The sequence below is a fragment of the Muntiacus reevesi genome, chromosome 4 (genome assembly GCF_963930625.1).
Source record: "Muntiacus reevesi chromosome 4, mMunRee1.1, whole genome shotgun sequence".
Lineage (NCBI taxonomy): Eukaryota > Metazoa > Chordata > Mammalia > Artiodactyla > Cervidae > Muntiacus > Muntiacus reevesi.
The window spans coordinates 169,821,490-169,845,489 of NC_089252.1; the positions used below are offsets into that span (position 1 = coordinate 169,821,490).

The window sequence follows — 24,000 nt, forward strand, 5'->3', positions numbered from 1 at the left end:
GCCATCCAGCCACAGCTGGCCTTGTGACAGTCTCCTAGGGCAAACTCTGGCTGCCCCCATGAGGACACGACAGGATTGTAACAGGCCACCACACGGCCTCCGTTTTCCACCTCATGGCACTTGAAATAGAGTTTGCATTTTCCACCGTGCTTCTCACTGTTGTTCAGGCTGCCTCCAAGTTCGTAATAATCTCATTTTACTTCCAGCACGCGATCTTTCATTTACGAACAAGGACGGCGAAGCGCGGCGGGACTAGGTATCTGGCCATGGATCCCTGGGCAAGTGAGGGACCGCTGAGGCTGGAATCTGGGCTCCTGACAACCCAGTCCCAGGCATTCCTGCGCTCACGTGCACGCAGTGTTCCAAGGCTCTACCGGAGCCCAAAACCTAAGGCAGGACGCCTGAAGCCCAGCTCCTCACAGCAGGGACTCGCGGGACCTGCGGGTCTGAGACTCCGAAAAGGGCGGGCCTGGTCCTCGGCGAAGGGCACCAGAGCACCACTGGGGGGAGACGATTAGGCGAAACACCGGGATCGGGGCCACCCGGCACAGAACAGGAATTCTGGCATGCCGAGGGCTCATCAGAAACTTTACAAAGATAAAGTTTAAGGGTGCTCTTCAGAGAAGAGCTGAAAATGACTACCAAGGGGCGTCAAGCTCCATGGCTTCTTTTGAGAGGAGACCCCTTTAAGAAGACTCGAGAAGATGCAAACAATCCTGGTGGATGAATGCAAATTTTCGAAGGTGGGAGGTTTAAAAGACCTGGTGTCCGTTAGCAGGGAGGGGATCAGGGGCAAGGAAATGGGACTTTTTTTGGTGGAGATAAAACGGAGGCTAAAGTCAGATGGGCGGAACAAGAGCTCTGGAGGGAGACAAGCTGCAGTGAGCCTTCAATCCGCAGCCTAGGGGCGACCACAGTTGAAGCCGTTGGGGCCGTTGGGAACCGGGAGCTGGCGCCCCGCCCTCTCTCCTCTCCCCCACCCCCCCTGCACCGCCCACCACCCTCGTAGTCCCCTGCGCGTGCGCGCGCCGATACCGGTTGCCAAACATTGCATCATCCCCGCCCCCCTTTCCTCCCCTCCCCCTCCAGCTCTCCCCTCCGCGCGCGCGCATGACTCACTCACCTCCTCCGCGAAGCCTCGTGACCCAAAGCCACTTCCGGGTCCAACACTAAGTCGACCCCCAAGCGGGAGGGAGCGACGGGGGGCGGTGCCGCGGGGCTCCTGAGTGGCGGATGTGAGGGATGAGGCGGGGCCAACGCCGGCGTGCCGCTTCCTGATTGGTCGGCCTCTGGACCCGCCCAGAGAGGAGGGCAAGGCCCTGTTAAAAGATCTCAGTTCCGAGGATCGAGGTCAGAGGCTTGAGTCTAAGGCATAGAGTGTATCATGTTGAAGATGAGCGGGTGGCAGCGACAGAGCCAAAATCAAAGCCGGAACCTGAGGAGAGAGGCGAGTACTGATTCTGTATCTACCTTGTACCCCGCCATCCTCGCGAACACGAGTTGTCCCCTTAAAGTTAGGGCATCCGCTCTTATGGGTGTAGCCCCACCCCCTCCGCCAAGAAGAGAAGTGACTGTCCCGGGGAGGGATGAGGAGAATCCTTTATTCGAAAGAGTGCTTACGAGACAGACACCCCGTCCTTCACACGACCGCACCGTCCTACCCCTGGCCGGAGCACAGGCCCGGGTCTGTGCTGTTAGGCGACCGGGCCCCAGCTAGGAAGATTTATTCTCCCGTTGCTGACCCTAAGCCTCCTTGTTAGGCCTGTCCGGTGGGAGGCGGGGCAACAGGACACACCCCCGAAAAGCCTGGTGACCCAGTGGTTCGGGCCGCTGCAGCCGCTTTGCCACCGGCGGCCCTCCCCCTACCCTACCCTCAATCCTGTCTCGGCCTCAGCGTCTCAGGGCCAGCATAGCCACGTCAGTAGCTGGGGCTTCTGGACCTCCGCGGGACATTCTTTCCGCACCCTTGCAGAGAGCAGAAAATCTTAGGCCGGCACAAGTCTTCGGGAAGAGGGGTGTCGATGGACAGGGAACGGAGATGAGTTTTCCTTTCCCCAAAGGCCTCTGGCCTCCTACTCAGGAGAGCATCTTGGATCTTTTAAGTGTGGGAAGCCACTTGGGGTCTCCCAAGTGGGTTGCCGTTCCCCTGGGATTGGTACATGCCTCTTTCCCCTTGTCCTATCTCCCAGCTAATCTCTGTGTAACCATTGCATCAGGCTAGCCCCCTGTTTGGTTCTGCAGCCCTCTGGTCTGGGGCTCCACTGCTGATGAAAGCCTTGTCCCACACACGGGAAGGCAAGAAGGGCTCCTCAGGGAGGACAGCCCTGCAGAGAAAGACTCAGGACGATATTGCATCTGCAGTCCCCAGGGGGCAGGCAGCTGCTGCTCTGAGCGCCATCCTCCTACCCCTGTGAGAGATTGGGAGAATTTATCCATTCATCGCGAGTACTTAACCAGACCTACTATGTGCCGCGCGGCTTGGTGCCTGGCATTCATCCACAAGCAAGAGAAAAAAAAATGTCTGCTCTCTCAGCGCTTACATTTCAGCGGGAAGAGGCATACAGTAAGCAAATATGTAAAGTGCCACAGAAAACATTAAAGACGGAAGGGTAGCGAATGCTGAATGGAGGTTACAGTTTACACTGGGAGGTTAGGGACTCCTTCACTGGGTGACATTTAAATGAAAGACTTATGTGGGAGGAGAGAGCTTTCCAGGAGTAGCGAGAGCAGAAGCCCTAAGGTGGGAGCATGTATAGTATCTTTAGGGATCAGGAGGCCAGTTGGCTGGACTAGAGTGAGCAAGAGCTGGGGAGGTCAATGAGAAAACAGGGCAAGGAAGGAGCAGGTTGTGGAGGCCCTCTAAGCCATTTAAAGGGCTTCAGCCTTTGATATGTGTGAGGTTAGGTTTTAAACAGGAATGACGCACCCTGCCTTTAGTTTTAAAAGGTTCACTTTGGCTGCTGTTGTGAATAGACTCCAGGATGGGTTGGTTGCAGGAGCAGAAACAGAGACCTTCTGCGGTCACAGAGGAGAGAGTAGAGTAATCTAGATTAGAAAAAATGGAATTGGTGAGAAGTGTTTAGATTCTGGGGTTTTGAAGAATGAGTTTAAGTTTTGCTGTTGGTTTGGACTGGATTGTGGGGTATGAGAGGAGAGGAATCAAGGATGATACCAAGGTTTTTGGCTCAAGCAACGAGAGTTGCTGTATACTGAGATGGGAAAGACCTTGGAAGGGGAAGATTAGCCAGAGTTTGTCTTGGGACATATTAAGTCTGAGATGCATATTAGATATCCAGGAGGAGGTCCCAGGAGAGGTCTAAACTGAAAATACACATTTGAAGGTGGTCAGTGTGGGAACAGAATTAGAAAAGGCCACTTGAATTGTTCCCGTCCCTGTAGTCCAGTCCTTACCCTGGCAGATTTGAAGACTGCCTTGAATTTAGAAAAAGCTGAGTTGGCCAGGATTTTGCTATTATGTAATCAGAACTACAAATGTCAGCAACTAAAAATAAAGGAAGTCAGGCTCTTCTCTGTCCTTGGAAATGGCTACAGAGACTGATAACTATCAATAGGAAGGAAGGAAGGACCAGTAGGAAGCTGGAGGTAAAAAGAACCTTTCTCCACCCTTCCAAAAACGACTAATATTTATCTTTGATCCCCACAGTGTTCCAGAAGGAAGTGTATCTTCATACATCACCACACCTGAAAGCAGGTAAGTTTAACTGACCGTTTCCCCAAACCAGCTCTTAAGAGTTGCTGCTTATGAAGTTATGAAAGCACCTAGAGAAGACAGGAGAGGAGGGTTCGAATCTGAGCAGGTTTTTGCTGTTAGGCCACATCATCCTCCTGGCCTGCCCTTAACGAGGTGACCAAATCCCTATTCTTAGAGCGTGTCCTAATTGAAAGCTGGCTCTGAGTGCACAGTCAGCAGTCAGGGGAGGTCTCACCACACCTCATCCCCACCCGAGGGTAGGTGAACCCAACAACTGTTTGCCCGAGCTCCCCCCACAGGAGAAGGAGTACAGGTGTCTGGTAGCTGCCCCTGGAAACAACCAGTGGAGTTCCCCAAGGGAAGCTGAAGACTTTTACTAGGGACCCACGAGAATGCCTGTCCAGGTACTTGCTTCTTCAAGTGCTGGGCAAAAGTGAAAAGGGACTCTCATTCTAGACCAGGGGTTGAGACGTTTTAAAGGGCCAGACAGTAGATGTTGACGATGTCGAGGGCCTCACAGAACAGTCTCTGTCACAGCTGTTCGTCTCTGCTGTTGTAGCATGAAAGCAGTTGTAGAACAACATGTGAGTCAACAGCTGTGGCTGCTCCCAATAAACCTTTATCTCCCAAGACAGGCAGCAGGGCAGTGTGCTAACCTTGTAGACTGGCTGGTGGACCTTCTTGCCTCACCCCCACTATCCTGAGTATGTCCTTTTCCAGAGCCTGACCCAGCCACAGAGATGGCAGCTGAGTCGCTGCCTTTCTCCTTCGGGGCACTGTCCAGCTGGGAGCTGGAAGCCTGGTATGAGGACCTGCAGGAGGTGCTGTCCTCGGATGAAAACCGGGGCGCCTATGTCTCACCCCCTGGAAACAAGGAGGTAAGAACGCTAGGCCTGTTGCCGGGGGAAGAGGAGGTACTGCCCTTCCCTTCTCAACTAACTCATACCTGCCCTGCCTTATCTTCTTGAAGGAAGAATCAAAAACCTTCACCACTCTTGACCCCGCCTCTCTGGCCTGGCTTACTGAGGAGCCAGGACCAGCAGAGGTCACACGCGCCTCCCAGAGTCCCTGCTCTCCAGAGTCCAGTCAGAGCTCCCTGGCTCAGGAGGAAGAGGAGGAAGATCAAGGAAGACCCAGAAAACGCAAACAGAGTGGCCAGTCCCCGGCCCGGGCTGGCAAGCAACGCATGAAGGAGAAAGAACAAGAAAATGAAAGGAAAGTGGCACAGCTAGCTGAAGAGAATGAACGGCTCAAACAGGAAATCGAGCGCCTGACCAGGGAAGTGGAGGCAACTCGCCGAGCTCTGATTGACCGGATGGTTAATCTGCACCAAGCATGAACAGCTGGGACCAGCACTTCCATTTCAGGCCACTTCTGACCCTTCCTGGAAGTAGCTACTGACCACGTCACCAGTGCCAACGACATACCCCACCACCATCAATTCAGTAGGGGAGAAGCTTCAGAAAAGGGCCTCAGCGTGTATATAGAGATTGTACATTTATTTATTATTGTCCACATCCATTAAAGTGACTTTCTATGATAAGCTCTCACTTTCACTTTTTCTTCTTGCCTTTAAGGGTTTCCAGGGGTCTCCCCTCAGCTAGAGCCAACTGCTTCTTCAGATCCAAGAGTTTAGCCACCTCTGCAGCAATCTGGTTCTTGTCTGCCTTCTGTGCCTTCAATTCTCGGACAGTGTCGCCCTGCGAGGAGAGGGGGCGGGGGAGAGACAGTGAGACCAGAGGGACCTGTCTAGGAGCCAGCCCCTCCAGCTTCCCGTGGGGCTCAGCCCCGCACCTGCTTGGCCACGTCCTCCATCAGCGCTTGGACCTGCTGCGGTCCCGCTGCTGTCAGTCCCGCTGCTGTCTTGGGGGATGCTTTTGCCTTGAGAACAACGACAGGACAGTTAGCCCCTGCTACCATAAACATGCCCTGACTTCAGGTTTGATGTAAGATCGCAGGAGCAAATGATTACCTTTAATGCCAAGGACTCTTCTAGCTAAGACAGGAAAGAAAAAGTAAGTGAGGAAGCGGCAGGGCCAAGAGAGGAATGAGTGAGGGCTGCTGAGGGACATGGAGGAGTGTTGGTGGGTGAAGCAGCCTTTAGCTTTCTCACCTGGCCCCCACTGAAGCGTTGCTTCAGGCTTTCAATCTGGTCATTTTCCAATTTTTGGAACAAGGGACTGACCTGTGAAAAAAAATTCCAGAATCATCCATTGATGGGGTATAAATTCTTATTCGACTATAAAGAGGGCCTCTCCACCCCAGCTTCTGACATTTAGGAACTCAACGTTCCAAAAGAAAGGTTGAGTGTACTGCTGAGCAAAATACATGCTGATTTCAGCAAAGAATCCAGAAAAAGCACTGGCATTCATTAGGATCAGAGATTACTTAGGCTATTTACGATGCTAAGTTGATGCAAAAGCTTACAGCAGTACATACGTATTTTTATCACCTTTATCACCTTTCTCAAAAGTGGCTACCCTGTACTTTCCCTGCCCCCTGGGTTCTGGCACAAAGGACGGTGAGGACATAGGGGCTAAAGAAAATATTGGGCTTGTAAACCAATACCAAGGGCTTCATATCAGAAACAAGCCTCAAGTGCAGAGTGGAGGTGAGGGTGGAATGGGTTGTGAGAACAGCTATGAGAGTGTCACACCCAAAGTAAGTTCCTTCCTAAGCCCTCCTCCAAAGGCTGCATGGCAAGGCAGAAATACTGAGGGACTTCCCCAGTAGTCTAGGGGTTACGACTCCATGCTTCCAACACAGGGTGCAGGTTCAATCCCTGGCCTGGGAAGATCCCACATGCCCTGGGACAACGAAGCCCATACACAACAACTACCGAGGCCATGTGCCTAGAGCCAACCAGAGAAACCACCAAGAGGAGGAGCCTGTGCACCACAGCTAGGCGGCAGCTCCGCCTGCCTCAACCAGAGAAAGGCGACAGATTCAATGTAGCCAATAAATGAATAATTTTTTAAAAAGAGATTCTGAGAGAGGTTGGCTCTTGCAACTCTCAGACCTACCGTGCCAATCTGGTGTCCTGCTGGTAGGGTGCATAGAAAGCCTGTGGGCAGGGCCCTGCAGGCTGGAGGGGGGAGCTGCAGCTGGGCTTGGATGGCGGCGCTAACTGTAGGCATGTACGGCTGGAGCATGACGGAGAGCAAGGCGGCTATGTTCACAGCCAAGCCTGTCACTGTCCCCGCCCGCTGCCTGGGGAAGAAAAAGTACTAGTCCAGACCTCCAAGAGGACACATCCAACCAGTCACTTTATTTCTGCGGCCAACCCTACCTTCTTACCCACCTGTCAGCTTCGCCGCCTTTAATCCGCTTCCAGGGCTCGTTCACCTGAATGTACTGGTTGCCATGGCGAGAGATGGTGAGGATGCTACGTAAGGCATCCCGGATCCTGGGAAGTAAGGATGCAGGCCAAGGTGTAAGGTCCTGGGGTACCAGTGTGGGGCTGTCAATGTGCCAGCAGATCCCGCAGTTGAGACAGAGCTGCAGATACTTACCGAACCTTCTCTAGCAGCTGGTGGTAGTGCTGGAGCTCCAGGGCGACATGGGTCAGCAGGCGCTGATCATCAGAGGTGAGCAGCATCTCAGGCACAAAACCCCCAAAAAACTTGGACACAAACATCCCAGCTCTGGATGGGAGTAGGGAAGGAGAGGGGGGAGAAAAGAGTTACTGCCCAGTCTCCTTACAGAAAATTAGACACGGTTTTCATAATTTTACATGTTCTCAGAACGGAAACCACCTGGCTCCCTCAAGCTGGAAAGCAAAACTTAATTCCTTACTTTCTCCTTCCCCTAAGAAAATGTCTGCACATGACAAACATACTTTACATACAGGCATCCCTCATATAAGGTTTTCAGTAACCATTTGTTTTTCAGAAGTCAGTAACTTGAAATGATCAAGCTGAAATATCCATTAACTGATATCAAATGAATATATTCTCTAGCAGAGGCTACCTGATCATTGTGGTTAATGACCAAATCTGAAAGGGTGGGTAGCCACAGAGGTTACTTTAGATTGCAGAATAGCTGAGATAGGGAGCAATAATGGAAAGTGAGACTGAAGTAATAAAACTCCAGTCTCCTACCCCTGTGCTAAAAAAAAAAAACCCCTTTTTCAGTCAAACTTTTCAGTGGCCTGCAAGTGAACTTGCACTAGGAAAGGACACACTTCCAATAACATTAATAAAATAATTAGCAAAAATTCACTTTGTGACGAACTCTGATAAATCACATTTCTACAACTAACTTCCCCCCTTACAAGCCTCCACCGCACGCCCCCGCCCCCACGCTCCAGCTATCTGCTGCCTCTCACCCCTCACCAGATCCCACCTGTTGATGAAGTTGCCCAGGTTGTTAAGCAGCTCGGAATTATTCTTGAACAACATGTCTGTCCAGGAGAAGGCACTGTCCTGCCCCTCAGGCCGAATGTACAGCAGATAGAAGCGCCAGATGTCAGCAGGGATCCCTGTGTCCTGGGCCATGTCCCCAAACACTCCCACACCCCGGCTCTTAGAGAATTTCCCATCCTCGTAATTCAGATATTCTGGACAGAGAAGGAGAATGCCAACCATCTGTTCAAATCACGTCCTTCCTCCCTGACCCACTGACTCTTCTTTCCTCAACCTCAGCTCTAGAGCAGCTGGCCTGCATAGAACTTGGGGATCCTTCCTCTCCAATCTGATCTTTCCCGTTGCTTCCGCCCACCACAAAACTCAGCTCGGAACTGCTGCTCTCTTCAGGTCCTTGCTTCCTTTTTCTGGGTTGAGCATCCCTGTTCTAACCGTCTCCTATTTCACCCCAACCCCTAACTCAAGACCCTGCACCTCTGCAAGAACGTCTTCCAAGTGCTGCCTCGGCCCTCCCCCCGAACACCCCCGTCTTCGGTCTCCCAGGGTACCTGTAGCAATGAGGTGGCTGACCAAGGTGTAGTTGTCCTCAGCTCCGAGGGCTGAAGAAGGGAAGACTATGCCATGGAAGGGGACGTTGTCCTTGGCCATGAACTGATACAGGCTCACCTATCAGAGGTAATTGGGAGACGGAGCTCCTGAGCGCCTCTTCGAGGCCTGAGAGAGACCAGCTACCCGACCCCAGCCCCCCGGCACACGCCACCCTTCCGACGGGCAGCGGGTGTGCGTGCTCGGCGGGCTCCAACTCTCTGTGACCCCGGGGGCGACAGCCCGCCAGGCTCCCCGTCCATGGCGTTGTCCAGGCATGAGTACTGGAATGGGTTGCTATATTCTCCTCCAGGGGATCTTCCCAGCCTAGGGATCAAACCCGCATCTCCTACATCTTCACTGGCAGGAGAATTCACCACTGTGCCACCTGGGAAACCCCATGGACAGGCTAACCAAGAACTACTCACTTGTTCTGGGTTCTTCCACCACTTCTCCCACTGGTCTGTGTAGTTGGCTGTGATGGACAGGTAGCCAATGGTGGCGTCAAACCAGACGTAGAACACCTGGAGGGTCAGGAGGGGGGAGACACGGTGGATGCAGGCAGAGTGGGACACCGCCACCGAGTCCAGGCGGAAACAGGACACCATCGCGGTCTGTTCTGCTTGCCCAGGGTTTCAGCCCCAAAGCGGAATAATGTGAGGTCTGAATAAAGCACAGTGTTTTTACCTTGTCCTCAAAGCCTTCTAAGGGCACAGGGGTTCCCCACTTGAGGTCTCGGGTTATGCAGCGGGGCTTGAGGCCATCTCGGAGCCAAGAACGAGTGATGAACCGGGCGTTGGGTGTCCAGTCACTGCCAGGCAACGTCCTCTCCAACCACTCCTCCACCCGCGTGCCCAGCTGATAGAGAAGCAGAGAGCTGGTTTATGACAGCTGCATGTGTGGTCAGAACAAGCAGAAATACATACAAGCTTTCTGGAGTAGTTTATTGATATAGAATTAAAATTATATATGACTTTGCCATAGCAATTCTACTTCTTGGGATTTTTTTCAAAAGTAATTTTCACATAAGTGTGTATAGATGTATTTATAAGAGAACTGCACCGCTCATCACACCAAAAATTAAAACTAATTCATTTGGTTCAGTAGAATTTAAAGAACTATGGTATATCAACCAGTGAAATACTTATTAAGGCTTTTAAAAAGAGCGAGGAAAACCTGTATGTCTTGATATGTAAAGATCTCAGAAATACATTAAAGCAAACTTCAAAATAGTAATATAAGATATAATCCTATCATTATAAAAATAAGTAATAGTAATACACAAATTAACATAATCCCCAAAAATATATCTTAGTACTTTATTCTCACATGAGATTAGGGGAAACATTCACTTTTTATACCATCTATTTCATTTTGAAATTTTAAAAACAAGTGTTTATCGCTTTTGTAAGCAGAAAAACAAAGATAAACCTTTCATAAGGGATGGTGCACATGATTCATCCACAGAAACACCACGGCACTGGAAGCCTAACAACACACTGTCCTGGTGAGGCTGTGGCAAACAGGTGCACACCACACTGGGAGGGAAGTAAAACTGAAGACACCTACTGAGAAAATCCAGGCCATAAACTACAAACACATTCACTCTGGACACAGCCAGTGACGCCTTAAGGAATTTATCCTGAAGACAGACTCCCCACAACACAAAAATACATGTGCACAAGGCTATTCACTGCGACAGTATTTTTAACTGCAAAATACTGGAAACTACCTAAATGATGAACACAGGAAATTGGTTAAATAAACTATGGTACCCACACAGAATGCAGAACCATGCAACTGTTTAAATAACAGGGCTTCCTTGGTGGTCCAATGGTTAAGGATACACCTCACAATGCAAGGGACACAGGTTCCACCCCCGGTCCGGGAAGATGCCACGTGCCATGGAGCAGCGAAGCCTGTGCAGCATGCTTAGAGCCTGCGCTCCGCGGCAAGACGAGCACCACAGAAACAGCGGCCCCCACCTGCCGAGATCAGACAACGCCCTCACACGGCGATGGACACCCACCACAGCCAAGATATGAAACAAGCAAATACAATTTAGAGGCAAAAACAGAGAACCCCGTGGTGACCAAGTGATTAGGGTTCCACTCTTCCACCACAGGGGACACAGGTCTCACCCCTGGTCAGGGAACTAAGGTCCCCGCACGCTGCCGAAACAAAAACTAAACAAGCTTGAGTGAGAATGATCTTTATGAACTGACATGTATGGAGTAGTCCTGATACGGAATGATTTCTAGAACATACTGTTGGGTGAAAAATACAAAAATGCAAAACAGTATGAACAGTATGCTATATTTTGTATAAGAAGGAAATAACAGATACATATGTATACATACATTTATCTACTCATCTTTATATATATATATGTTTTATATATATATACGCTGCTGCTGCTAAGTCACTTCAGTCGTGTCCGACCCTGTGCGACCCCATAGACGGCAGCCCACCAGGCTCCCCCATCCCTGGGGTTCTCCAGGCAAGAACACTGGAGCGGGTTGCCATTTCCTTCTCCTATATATATGTATATAAAAGCTTATCTTTACAAAAATAAACACACTAAGGCTAAATCAGAAAACAAAGCCCATCACCGACAGGAGACAGGAGAACGGGGAGCATGGACAGGAAAGGGAATGACACTTATCTAAGTATTTTGCTGTTCAGTCGCCAAGTCATATCTGACTTTGTGACCTCACAGACTGCAGCAAGGCAGGCTTCCCAGGGTTTTGATTTAGAAGCATATTAATGTTCTACATTTTCAAAAAACAAGTATGAGGAGAGAAAAAAAAACTAGAAGCAAATGAGCCTAAATTATTGGCTTATTTCAGTAACATAACCATACTGAAGGGAAAAACTGAGCCAAGACAATGTTGAGCACATTTGATTACACACCCTCAGTTGGACGGGAAGGAGCAGGACTGCAAACTAACCCAAAGTCACCTTAATAGGTTTTCTGGTAGCGGTGTGGGTGAAGCAATTCTGAAATTATTTTTAGGTGTACTGTAGGATCAAATAAATGAATAAATAATGTTGCTGGAAACCAGAGTACTTACTGTGTAGAGGACAACAGATAAAAAAATATGGGATGAGGGAAAGTGAAGAAGAACGCCATGGGGCTGGACTGGAATGGCAATGTCAGTGGAACCTAAAATAAATGCCTAACTTTCTGCTGACAGGGCTAAGAAGCAAAGACACCCCAGGAGCAATGAGCACAAAATTTGGCCTCTAATACTGTTCCCTACTTAAAAAAAAAAACACGGCTTGGTGGAGAAATGGTTGGATCCCAGGATGGAACAAGATGAATCTAGAATATCCTGCTATGCTAGAAAATACATGCTTAAAAATGATAGGAGAGAAAAAAAAAAGATAGGAGACCTCAGAAATGCCCAGAGAAACCACCTTGAGGCGCCCGTTGGCCAAATAAGGAACAATTAGAACATCAAAATTATTTAGGACAAGAATCAGTTATAAACCATTGAAAAAAATTGGAATCCATGAGTCAACACTGATAATAAATAGGTAAACAGATAAATGAATGAATGAAGGAGAAGGTAAGTGTAGAGAGACTGGTAGAGTTGGCAAATCTTTTTTTTTTTTTTGAGTTGGCAAATCTTAATAAAAATCCAGTCAGGTAAGAATGATTAGATAAATGGATGCTAAATTCAGAGGGAACCTTTCAATGAAGATCAAGATACTTGCATGGTCTTAAATGTGCATTTACACAGACTGTTTTACGTTGCAAGGGGGAAAATATTAATTATACAGTGGAGAAGCCTAGTAACATCTTGACTGAACAAAATTTACATCACTGATAAGGGGGAAATGGCCACCACGAGCCTCCAGAAAGAATACGGTATCATCTACGCAATATTCCAACTGAGGATGCGTAATCTGAATCTAATCATGAGGAAAACAGTCAACAAATGCAAAATGAAGAATATTCTGTTTTGAAAGGGGGATCAAGGTTTATATTCTTAAAAACAATGTTAATATCATAAAAGATAAAGACTGAGGAACTGTTTCAGATTAAGGGAAACTAAAGGACAGAAAATCTAAATACATTATTCAGAGCCAGATTCGGTACTACAGGAAAAAACATGCTAGAAAGCATATTATTGGAATAATTGACAAAACTGGAATATCGATGGTAGATCACACAACTACATTAATGTTACATTTCTTTAAGCTGTTAACCGTACTGTGGTTATGCAGGAACACGTCTTTTTTCTTAGAAGATACACAATGACGCATTTGAGAGTACAGCGGATCTGTAGGTACACACACACATGTACGGGAGAGAGAATGTGCTGAGGCAAATGGAGCAGACTCTCAAGCGCCAGGGAATCTGGGTGACAGGTACACGAGGTTCTTGTGGGCAAAGAACACAAGGTTCTTTGTTCTAGGAACTGCTTATTCCCACAACTCTTTCTGCAAGTTTGAAATTATCTCCAAATAAAAGTTTAAAAGGAAAAAAAAGGGACTTCCCTCGTGGTCCAGTGGCTAACACTCTGAGCTTCCGATACAGGTGGCCCTAGTCAGGGAACTAGATCCCGCAAGCTGCAACTAAAACAGAAGATCCTGTGTGGGGTGCAACTAAAACCTATGACCCAGCGCAGCCAAATAAATATTTTTACAAAATAAATAGGAACCTCCGTGGTGGTCCAGTGGTTAAGACTCCAGTTTCCAATGCAAGGGGTCCAGGTTTGATCCCTGGTCAGGGAACTAAGGTCCCACATGCCACAGGGTATGGCCAAAACTTTTAAAAACAAATAAAAGGAAAAAAAAGACAGATCCACTAAAGTGAAAAATTGGTCAAGTCAAATTGTGAAGTAAAAGAAAGTAGACTGCAGAATAATATGAATGCCATGATCTAAACTACATTAAGGAAAAAACAAAAGGCATAAAGATACTTTCATTCAGCACAGCACAACCAGAAAGTATCTCCCATTCACAACCAGAGAAAGCCAGATTGCAGCGACCCAGTGCAGCCAAAAATAAATAAATCGATTAAAAATAATAATAATCACAAAAATAAAAATAAAACGTTCACATGCAAGTGCTATAGAGGAAAATCAGCAGCAAGAACTACCTCTTGGCAGATGGGCCTGGGCCTTTCACTCTGCTCTTCTCCTGTTACATCGCTTTACAGTAAGCATGCATGATTTTAAAATGGTAATTAAACACACGGGAGAGGGATTTGGCACACAGCTGCCTCTGCCTGTCGCTGAGGCAGAGCGTGCAGGGGCGGCCGTGCAGACCGGCTTGAGGGAAAGGCCCACTCACCTTAGGCAGGTCCAGAAACAGGTGCTGAGAGGACCTCACCACGGGGCACGAGCGGCAGACTTTACACTGAGGCTTCTGTGGGGGGAAACGCAGGAGAAGGTCACCCAGGGCGGGGCCGTCGGGACCAGGCTGCAGGCCAGGAGCTGGCCAGGCGAGGGCAGAGGCGCAGAGAGCGGAGGCCCCGGTCGGCCACCACGCCTCCCCTCACTCTCACTCCCCGCCAAGGAAGAACGACTGACTCCCGGCTCTGAACTTGGAGACTCAGGTCACAAGTTTCGCTACAGAGTTTCATGTCTGTGTCCTTCATCCCCAAGAACAGGAAAAAAGCACTCTCTGAGCACAGGCTAGACAGACCCAGGCTAGACAGCCTGCAGCTGTGTGAGCAAGGAAAAGAGCAACCCCAGAGAAGACGCGGCTCCTCTCCTCGAGGGAGCCCCGTGCAGGCAAGGAGGGCGGGCTTGCTGAGAACAGGCGCGGGCCTTCCCAGGGCAAGACGTCGAGAAAGACTTCTCTTCATGACACAACCTGACCACAAACAATGAGGCATGACAGCTAAAGGAGTAACGGTCGGGTGGGGCAAGTCAGTGCGAGCCTGGGAGTGGGTTCTGACCTGGGGTTTTGAAGGTGGGAATTCATAAGTCTCCAGGACCTCTCTCCCGAACTCCACATGCCTGTACCAACTGCCTCTTGGATGTCTGAGGAGGCATCTCAGACTTGACAGACGCAAACAGTGTCACCACACTCCACCAGAAAGCAACTCACGCAGTCTCGCCCGTGTTTGTAGACAGTGCTACCAGCCCCCCAAGCTGCTCAAGCCAAAAACGTAAAGTCTCTGTTCTCCTGACTTACCTATCACTTCGAATACCAGTCTGTCCAGTTCCACAGAGTCTGCCTCCAAAACATATCTCAAATCCTTCCCTGCCCCCTCATCCCCCTGCTATTAACCTAGTCCAAGCTACCATCACTCCATTTCTGAGCTCCTGCCACTCTGGCCTCCAGACTGGTCTCCCTGCCTCCTCTCTTGCTTCCCTCCCACCCCTTATCCACAGAGCAGCCTGCCACTCCACTCCAAGAGGGCTGACTGGGCCCGGAAATCTGCTCACTGCCCACGTCTTTGACCTCATCTCAACCCACCACCACCTCTCCACCCCCACGCACCGGGAGCCACGCTGGTCTTTTCAATTCCCCTTTCCATTGCTCTGCGGCCTTGGGCCTTTGCATTTCCTGGTCCTTCTGCTTAGAATACTCTTCATCCCACCTATCGCCTCCTGGCTGCCCCTCATCCTCCAGTTAAACTCTCAGCTCCAATGTCCCCTTCTAAGAGGACTTCCCTAATCACCCAGCTCAACTCTTCTCCCCGGAAGTCGCTCTCTGTGACACCTTCCGGGCAGCTTACAGCAAGGCATTCTCTCTCTAGTGCTGGTCTTCGCTCGCACTAGATAAAAATCTCCTGTTCACTGCTACAGCCTCAGTACCCAGAACTGTGACAACGCTGCTGTAAAGACTCAGAAAGTCTGTTGAATAAATGAACAATTACCAAAGGAATAAACATGAGTCGAAGAAAGGTGGTATTTATGGGAGAAAGGAAGAACCAAACAAGTGCAGAACAGCTGGTGTGAAGGAGGAAAAAAGGTAGGAAAATATGACTTCGACTTGTCTGTTTCCCAGCACAATGCCAAGCACATGGTAAATGCTCAGTACGAGTGATCAGCTGCTAAGACTAGAGAAGAAAGGCCTTGAATGCTAAGTCAAAAATCCTATGACAACACGGTCCTCCTGTAGAGCACAGGGAACCATGTTAGTGTCCTGGGACAAACCGTAATGGACAGGAATATAAAGAAGAATGCATATATAACTGAATCACTCTGCCGTACAGCAGAAATTAATACAACATTGTAAACCAACTAAGCTTCAATTAAAGAAAATCCTAAGTGACAGTCCCTTAAAACCACACTCTGTCTCCTCCCAGGCTCCCGGGAGACCCTCCTCTTACCTTGAGCTCGATGGCATTGATGAGCTTGCCACACTTGTCACACTGATCACCCCGGGCCTCCTCGTAGCCACAGAAGGGACACACCCCCTCCACAAAGCGGTCAGCCAGGAAGCGCGCACACTGCTCACACCGCAGTTGCTCCACAGTATCTTGCAGCACAAAACCTCGGGCCAACAGCCGCTGGAAGATGTCCTGGGTAATTCTGACGAGACGTGCGAGGGACCAGGGAGGTCAGAGGAAGCAGTGCGCCCGTCCTTCCTGCCAGAACCCAAACTCACCCAGTCCAAGTGCCGAAGAAATCAGGCAGAGGCCCTCTAGTCATCTGCAGGGAGTTTACTGACGAGTCTAACCCCTCACATAAATTCTCCAACTCCCCACGTCATCTCTTTCTTCAGCACTCTAGAATTCACTATGGTCAGATACAGATTTATCTGTTTTGTATTCTTTGTTAACAAAAATCTCCAAAAGGACAGGACTGGTTAGTTCTTTGATATGTCCTAAAAGTTAAATCGGTCCAACTGCTCCTAAAGTGCACAGCACTCTCTGGCAGCCTACCAGTGTAGTTTTTATAGGCGTGACAATCAGGCAGAGGAGAATGAACGTTTGCTATAAACACAGAGGAGTGGGCGGGGCTGTCCTAAGACTCTAAGAGGAGGGAGGCGGGAGAAGCGAGGCAGATCCTTCCCGGGAGCCTAGGTCCTGTCTCTCCCGCCCCCTCGGTGGCTCCTTCAGCCCTGGTCAGGCTTCTGCACACAGTGAATCCCCGTCACAATGCCTGAGACACATCACACTTCAGGACGATACCCGGATGTTTGGGGGCGAGGGGAGCAACAACTTCGGTCCCTCCGGTCTTTCTGTCTCCTCCGTATTCCCACTGCCCCCCACCCCTTCCATTTCTGATTGATCAAAGGACACCTACTTGGTCTGCTGTGCAGTGGTAGTCCGACCGAAAAAGTCAAACGAAATGTTAAACCAGCGGTAGATGTCGGCGTGGACGGCGTGGTACTTGTCACAGATCTCCTGGGGGGTGAGGCCCTCCTCCAGGGCCTTGGTCTCTGTCGCTGTGCCGTACTCGTCCGTCCCGCACAGGTAGAGAGTGTTCCACTGACGGAGCCGGCAGTACCTGGAAGGGGAGGCAGCGGTCACGAGGCCCCATCTCGGCCCCCTCCACGGGCCCAGCATCCTTCCAGTCTCCCCACTTGAGGCCTGTTTCCCTGGGGCTCACTGCTCCCTCGGGGCCATCCCCCAGAAGCTGGCTGCACCTTGCAAAGACGTCCGCACTCAGCACGCAGCCGATGATGTTCCCGAGGTGGGGGACGTTGTTGACATACGGGAGGGCACTGGTGATGAGCACGTTTCTCTCCCCAGCCACGGGCAACCTGGTAGGGGAGAAGGAAGAGAACAGTCCAGGGGAGATGAGAGGGTCAAGAGGGACCCAAAGTGCACGGAGCAGCCAGATATATCTATGCTGCCGCCCAGGGTCACGTCCATCTGAAGTCTTTCCACACACGAAGCTGCTGGAGCTTAAACTTCCCCGGAAGCCATGAGATCCCTCCAGCTGCGAACACAGGGCCCTGCCCACAGCAAGCAAGCCTCGTGTACCGCTCCTAAGCAGCCTCGTTCCCGCACGGAACTCTGTCCCTCTTTTACAATCCTAAGTGCTCCTTTTCCATCAGCCGGTTCTCAGGCTCCAGCCTCCCGAGTACTGACAACTCTCCCCACGCTCTCTTCAACCATCATTCACTAACTTCCTGGACTCTAACACCACCCAGGAACACCTTCCCAGCACTGACCTCTCCCCTTCTTTCCAAGCGCTATGCTAGCATTACCTCTAGTCAAGACCTGAAATGCTTACAGTTCACGAACCCACACACAAGCGTTCCCAAGTCCTCTCACATCCCATGACTCTCACGCCCTAACCCGTGTGGGTTACTTCCTCACGGCCTGTCTCAAACCAGCAGGCACCAGCCACTGCCTCCATAGCCATAATCTCCTCCCCACTTTCCCAGGATCACTCCTAGTCATGCCACGCCATCTGCTGCCAGAAGCCACTCAATCTGCTCTTCTTTCTCCAGGCTCTGTCACCCACGAAAGCTTGGCTGCACACATCCTATATCCACCGCCCTCCCCAGCACTGACACCTCACTAGGGTTCATCTTTCCAATCACTCTTTTTTTTCAGTTTTAATATTTTTTCTTGACGTATCATTGATTTACAATGCTATTTCAAACCATTCTTAACTTAACTAACCATTCTTAACTTACAATTGCCAGCTCCCATCAATTACCAGGCACCTGCAGGCTCACCAAATCTCGGAATGTCTTACTAACAGAGACTCCAATCATTTCCTCCTGTTAACCCCACCCTTCTTCCCAGCTGCATGCTGTACATCCGGTTAGACGGTCCATCTACTTCCTGGAACATTTTACAGCTTATCTCCTTTAGAAAGTGCTCACCAATCTCTCCTGCATTCATCGACTCTTCTCCCCATGACTGAATACCTTAATTTTCTCTGAAATCCAGCTTAGAAATCAGCTCCTTCAGGAAAGCCCTCCTTGACGGACAATCGGCCGTCCCCCGTCATCCTCGCACCCTGAGCCCGAGCAGCTGCAGCGCGCGTCGCGGGGCTCCTTCTGGGTCGCCCTGTGATGTATCTCTCGTCCTGCGTGCTTACCACAGGGGAGACATACAGGTGAGTATGCCCAGGGCGCTGCCCTCGAGGAGGGTACATTCTACCACAGAACTTCTGACTGGGGTCAGTGCGATCAGAGGTACAAAGTGCTCACAGAGGTCAAAGGCAGCTGAGCATCTCCAGCCCAAGACCCCACAGAGGGACCTCCCTGGTGATCCAGGGGTTTAGAATCCACCCGCCAGCGCAGGGGACGTGGGCTCCAGCCTTGGTCCAGGAAGAGTCTACATGCCGAGGCGCAGCTAAGCCCATGCACCACAGCGACTGGAGCTGCGCTCTGGAGCCTGGAAGCCGCAGCGACTGAAGCCCACGTGTCTGGAGCCCACGCTCAGCAACAAGAGAAACCCACGAACCACAAACGGAGAAGAGTCACACGCAGCAATGAAGCCACCCCAGCCAGAAGCACAGACAGACTCCACGGAGCAGGCCTACCGGCCTGGGTTCTCAGGAATGGGCGAGGATTTGCCCGACTCAAGACTCTGGGGGCGCGCTTCAGTCAGAAGCAAGAGCATTTGCTCCAGTGCCTAACACCAGCTGTCTCCTACTCTAAGTACGCATTTAAACGTCAGCCTGTACAGACACCTGAGAAAGTCTACCTCCTATTCTTTATTACCTCCAAATCAATCTTCAGTAGGTACTCACGGGAATATTCAAAATGAGTGAATGAACAAAAGTGACTGAACTTTGATTAACTCATTCAAATTTTACCACTATCTACCAAATACTTGGCCCTGTGCTAGAGGATAGGCCATGTAAAAGAAAAGAGAGCCCCAACCTTCAGTAAGCTTACAGGTTAGTGAGGAGACAGACACGCAGAGACAATGACCGTAAAATGTGACAACGGGAGCTGCCAGAAGATGAAGCACTGAAGACTCTCAAGCTGCACAGAGAAGGGAACGGCAGACCCAGTCTCTTGAACAACTGTCCAGCAGGTAGGGGAGACACAGGCCTTCCAGGAAAAAGAGCATGAGCAAACACACCAAGGTGTGAGTATATGATCGCGGCCTGCCTTCCTCTCGAAACTCCTTCTGACCCAGCTGTCCCCTGACTGACCAGCCTCCAGCCACTGGCCTCTTAGAAACTCCTGATAAAGATGCTTCCTCTATCTGAGACAGCCTTTCCCCAGGCTTACCCTTGCCTGACTAACTCCTACTCATCGTGCAAGTCCCAGGTCTCCTTTTTTTGGTTTTGGCCGTACTGCACAGATTGTGGCATCTCAGTCCCCCCACCCGGGACTGAACCCAGGCCCTCAGCAGTGAAAGCATGGAGTCCTCACCACTGGACTGCCAGGGAATTCCCACAAGTCTTAGTTCAAATGTTGCGTTTTTCTGAGTTAAACTCCTGTGACATTTTCTCACAGCATCTTGCTCTTTTCCTTCATACTGCTTACAGTTTCTAAAATGCCTGTCTCTAACACTAGACTCAAAGTGGCCTGACAGCAGTCTTGCCTGTTTGCTCCCCTTGTAGACCCAGTTCCCAGCACACAGGGCCTCACAAGGAGTGGACACTTAAATCTTTATTAACAACACGTTCAGAACTACAAATACTTCATTTCGATGGAAAAATCTACATACGGGTGTGATTCGTTTTTTTTTTTGGCCACACCACACAGCTCTCTGACCATGGATCGAACCCGGGCCCTCACCAGTCAAAGCACCAGTCTTAACCACTGGACCCAGCCAGGAAATTCCCAGTATGTATGTGAGTATTATCTTAGCTATCAGAAGAGTGATAAAACATGATGCTAAGCATGCAGGCAGGAGCCAGATCATGAAAGACCAAAGTACACAAAGAAACCATCTGTAGAATTCTGAAAAGGAGGACGAGATGATAATATGGGCAGTTAAGCAGCCATCTGGTGACAACATGGAGCACAGGATGGTGGGGAAAGAGAAGGTAAGAGATGGCAAGGCCCCACTTCAGGTAGCAGCAGTGAGGACAGGGAGGAGGGATGGATATAAGGACTCCTTAGGAATTAGAATCAATGACCTGGTAATGGGTAAATGATACAGGAAGAGGTGAGAAAACGGTATAGATAGATGACACCAAGATTTCTGGCCTGGATCTTTAGGTGGAAGGTGGAAGTCACTCACTAAGACAAGTGACTAAAGGAGAAAGAGAAGCTGGCAGGGAAGGTAAGAGGTTTGGTTTTGGACATGATGAGTTTGCAATGCCAGTGGAGGTGGAGGAATCAAGGAGGTAGTCTGACAGATGTCTAGAGCTCAGAACAACGATCTGAACAGGAAAAACAGACTAAGGTACAATCAGTAGGTAGAAAGTAGCTGAAAACACAGGTGTGGGGGGGACAGTATGTCCAAAGTATCACCCAAGAGGTTAAGAGGATAGAAAATTACAGAAAGGTCAGCAATTGGGGATTAGACAGGCAGGTACTGGCTCTGTCAATAATTTCCACACAAGAAACCAAGCCCCACTCAGCCTGTGCCTACTCACACTGGATTCTGCTGCGGCCGAAGCGGGGGCAAGCCTTCCAGGCCCTTCTCCCAAGCAGCTACAGCCACGGCGATCTCCTCCTCAGACAGAGTAGCCAGTTCCTCCTCCTGTAAGAGTGGACAGTATCCCTCAGCAGGTAAGGAGGGCACACAGAGGAAATTCTCTCCAAGAACCGACAGAGTTAACAGCTGTGCTCAAACTCCATCCCCCAGCCACCCCCGCCACCTCAGGCACTGAGGCTGTGTGGGTACCCCTCTTCTTTGTCCAAACCTCAGGCTCATTGCTGACAACCCTGCCCTCAAGGGAGCAGGGCTGGGGCTGCTTCTGGAGGTAGGGCCGGAGCGCCAGGACACCCTGCTGCTTCAGCACGGTCTCTGCAGCTCGCTGGCACGGCTCCTGAGAACTCAGCGTCTGGAACCAGCTGTGCAGGGCACCCAGCTCCTCTGCGGGCATGGGGGAAGGGCAGCAATCAACAAGACTCAGAATGGGGGGCTGGAAGGGCACCTCCTCCTCTTCTTCACGAAGTTCCTACAGCTGCCTCCCCGGGTCCCTCAGCCATCTTTCTGCTATAGTTGCCCTGTCAAGGTACAGCTCAAAATAGGTCCTCAGTAGTCTACTGCCCACTCTGTAACCCCTACACCCAGTTCCTCAGGCTGGCGGGGAAGTGATATGCACAGTTCTCACCAGGGAGATACGATGGGTCTTGGAGTAACGGGTAGAGCGCTCCCCACAAAACAATATCAGCTAGAGATTCTGTCTCCTTTGTTGAGAAACAAAAAGAAAAAGTACACAGGTGAGACATTCCGTTTCTTCCCATGGATGTAATACTGTACATTTCCTAAACACTAAGTATCAAACACCGTGTTAAGCATTTTAAATTATCTCAATTCTCACAATAACCCACTGAGAAGGGTACTAATATTACTCCCACTTCAAAGACAAGAAACAATGAGCATTAAAGAGTTTATGGGTTTTAAAGGTTACACCGCTATTAAGGGGCAATGGGGGGGGGGGTGGACTTTGAAAACAGTCTTCCTCCTTAATTCTTATACAGCTTTTCCCAACCCCGATCTCAAGGCCCAACTCACCCCAGCCAGGAACGGAGAGCTCCGACGACTCAAGCTGTGGTCAATATGCATCAGGGCTCTCCGAACTGGGCCAAGAACATCTTCTCCCTTCTTCCCTTGGACCACTAAATAGTACAGGGCAGTGGACAAGGCTGGCTGGAACACAGGAGACACGGGTCAGGACCGCCGCGCAGAGCAACAACGCCCCTGCCACCCGCCACACCTCAGCCCTACCTGCAACTCTGTGGCCTCCCATTCCAGCCACTGGTTGGTGAGGTCATCTTGCTCCCAGCCAGATAACAGAAAGAAGTACCTATCCAGGCAGAGCGCAACAGAGGGAGAGTTAAAGGGGCTCGCTGGTCGAGTCCACTTCTCACCCCGGTTGTAAATAAGGCCACACAGAGGACAGTAACCCGATTTTATTCAGCCACCTCCCTGCATCAAGGAACGATACTGACCGACAGATCGCACTGGTGGAGAAGAGGTAGTTGCCACTATCCAGCTGCAAGACAGGGACCCTAGGCCGGGTCAGGAATGGGACCACACACTCTGACACAGGGGACGAAGATGGGTGGAAAACAGAGAAAAGAAATGCTATGTCAACTTAAAAGAACATCTTCACGGTCGCGGGGGGACTGGAGGGGCAGAGGGGGTGCGGGGGAGATGGGCAGTCACAAGGAGAGGGTCCAGGATAGGACCTCTGAAAGGCGGTGGGTCCAGAATGAGCTGGAGAGACAAGCAGGTGTTTGGCTGAGACTGCCAGCTAGAAACAGATGGGGGTTGCAGAGAGGACGTGGTGGTCCTGGGGTAGTGCTGCAGCCAAGAACTGCAACAACTGAAAATAACTAGGGTATCTGAAGTTTTCCCAAGTGGCTCAGTGCTAAAGAATCCACATGCCGATGCAGGAGACATGAGTTCGATCCCTGTGACAGGAAGAGTCCCTGGAGAAGGAAATGGCCCCCACCCCAGTATCCTTGAGTAGAAAATCCCATGGACAGAGGAGCCTGGCGGGCTATAATCCATAGGGTCATAAAGAGTTGGACACACCTGAGAACCTGAGCACAAGCATATCTGAAAATGATCTGAGTTACCCCAGGAGGGCAAAATTAAGACAACTGGGAGGTCTGACAAGAGAATGGCTTAGGAGTCACACAGACAGATGGCTGGGAATCAGGAGCGGTAAAGCGAAGGGAGTAAGTGTGACTGTGCGCTCAGGAGAGAAAAGGAGGCTTTCCTAAGAAAATCTGGGGGTTATCAATATGAAGGACGGTGGGGAGGGTACCTAGCAGGTGTGGGAGAAGGCTGGAGAGGGGAAAGAGGTTCACTGGAGTGAGACGCGGTCCTGGGAGACGGAGGGGAGACCAGACATGAGAGAAGGGTACCCTGAGGCTAATTAAGGGAGGTGAGTGATGGAAGATGCCACTGGGAAGGAAGAAGGTAAGGGGTGCTGAAGGATAACGTGGGAGGAGGCTGACGGGAGTGCGTGGTGTTGGGGCCTGGCGTGCTGGCGAAGACAAGTGTGGGGTCGTCGTCTCCGTGTTCCGGTCCCGCCCGTCTCATCCACCGCCCACCAGCAGCAGCCCGACTACCTTCCGGGCCTACAGTGCTGACGAGCAGCTCCGCTCTGCCCTGGGCCCTCCCGGCCGCCGCCAGCACAGGTAGACTCCCCGGAGCGCCCTCACTCACGAACAACCTCATTTCGCCGTGGACCCCACGCTGATGCAACCGGAACCGGTCTCCCGCCAGAGGGCGGGCCGACCGCCGCGAGGCACGCCGGGAAATGGAGTCCCGCATGAAGCCGTTCCCCTGGCCTGGCTCCCGGAAAGCTGACAGTT

General features: G+C 50.6%; 3 protein-coding genes across 4 annotated transcripts; 2 read left to right on the forward strand and 1 right to left on the reverse strand.

The window, feature by feature from the left end:
* Nucleotides 1-1,141: 1,141 nt before the first annotated feature.
* LOC136167293 (DDIT3 upstream open reading frame protein) lies at nt 1,142-3,706 on the forward strand. Its single transcript, XM_065934794.1, has 2 exons — nt 1,142-1,447; nt 3,665-3,706. Exons 1-2 carry the CDS (start codon nt 1,385-1,387, stop codon nt 3,704-3,706), a joined length of 105 nt encoding a protein of 34 aa, XP_065790866.1. The 5' UTR covers nt 1,142-1,384.
* Nucleotides 3,707-4,452: 746 nt separating this feature from the next.
* On the forward strand, nt 4,453-5,262 carry DDIT3 (DNA damage inducible transcript 3). The gene is made up of 2 exons (XM_065934795.1): nt 4,453-4,590; nt 4,683-5,262. The coding sequence occupies exons 1-2, from the start codon at nt 4,453-4,455 to the stop codon at nt 5,049-5,051; spliced, it is 507 nt and encodes a 168-aa protein (XP_065790867.1). The 3' UTR covers nt 5,052-5,262.
* MARS1 (methionyl-tRNA synthetase 1) lies at nt 5,197-23,927 on the reverse strand. 2 transcript variants are annotated; one of them, XM_065934784.1, is made up of 22 exons: nt 23,755-23,927; nt 22,624-22,714; nt 22,400-22,478; nt 22,187-22,321; nt 21,783-21,858; nt 21,369-21,541; nt 21,099-21,205; nt 17,221-17,337; nt 16,878-17,081; nt 15,959-16,160; nt 13,966-14,040; nt 9,349-9,519; nt 9,090-9,185; nt 8,625-8,742; nt 8,057-8,270; nt 7,225-7,356; nt 7,014-7,118; nt 6,736-6,922; nt 5,826-5,897; nt 5,685-5,708; nt 5,507-5,593; nt 5,197-5,412 (listed from the first exon to the last, which is right to left on the reverse strand). In XM_065934784.1, the coding sequence occupies exons 1-22, from the start codon at nt 23,861-23,863 to the stop codon at nt 5,266-5,268; spliced, it is 2,721 nt and encodes a 906-aa protein (XP_065790856.1). In that variant the 5' UTR covers nt 23,864-23,927; the 3' UTR covers nt 5,197-5,265. The 2 variants fall into 2 exon arrangements, with proteins under 2 accessions (XP_065790856.1, XP_065790857.1); XM_065934785.1 differs by lacking the exon at nt 5,685-5,708 and having other exon boundaries at nt 23,755-23,926.
* Nucleotides 23,928-24,000: the final 73 nt, after the last annotated feature.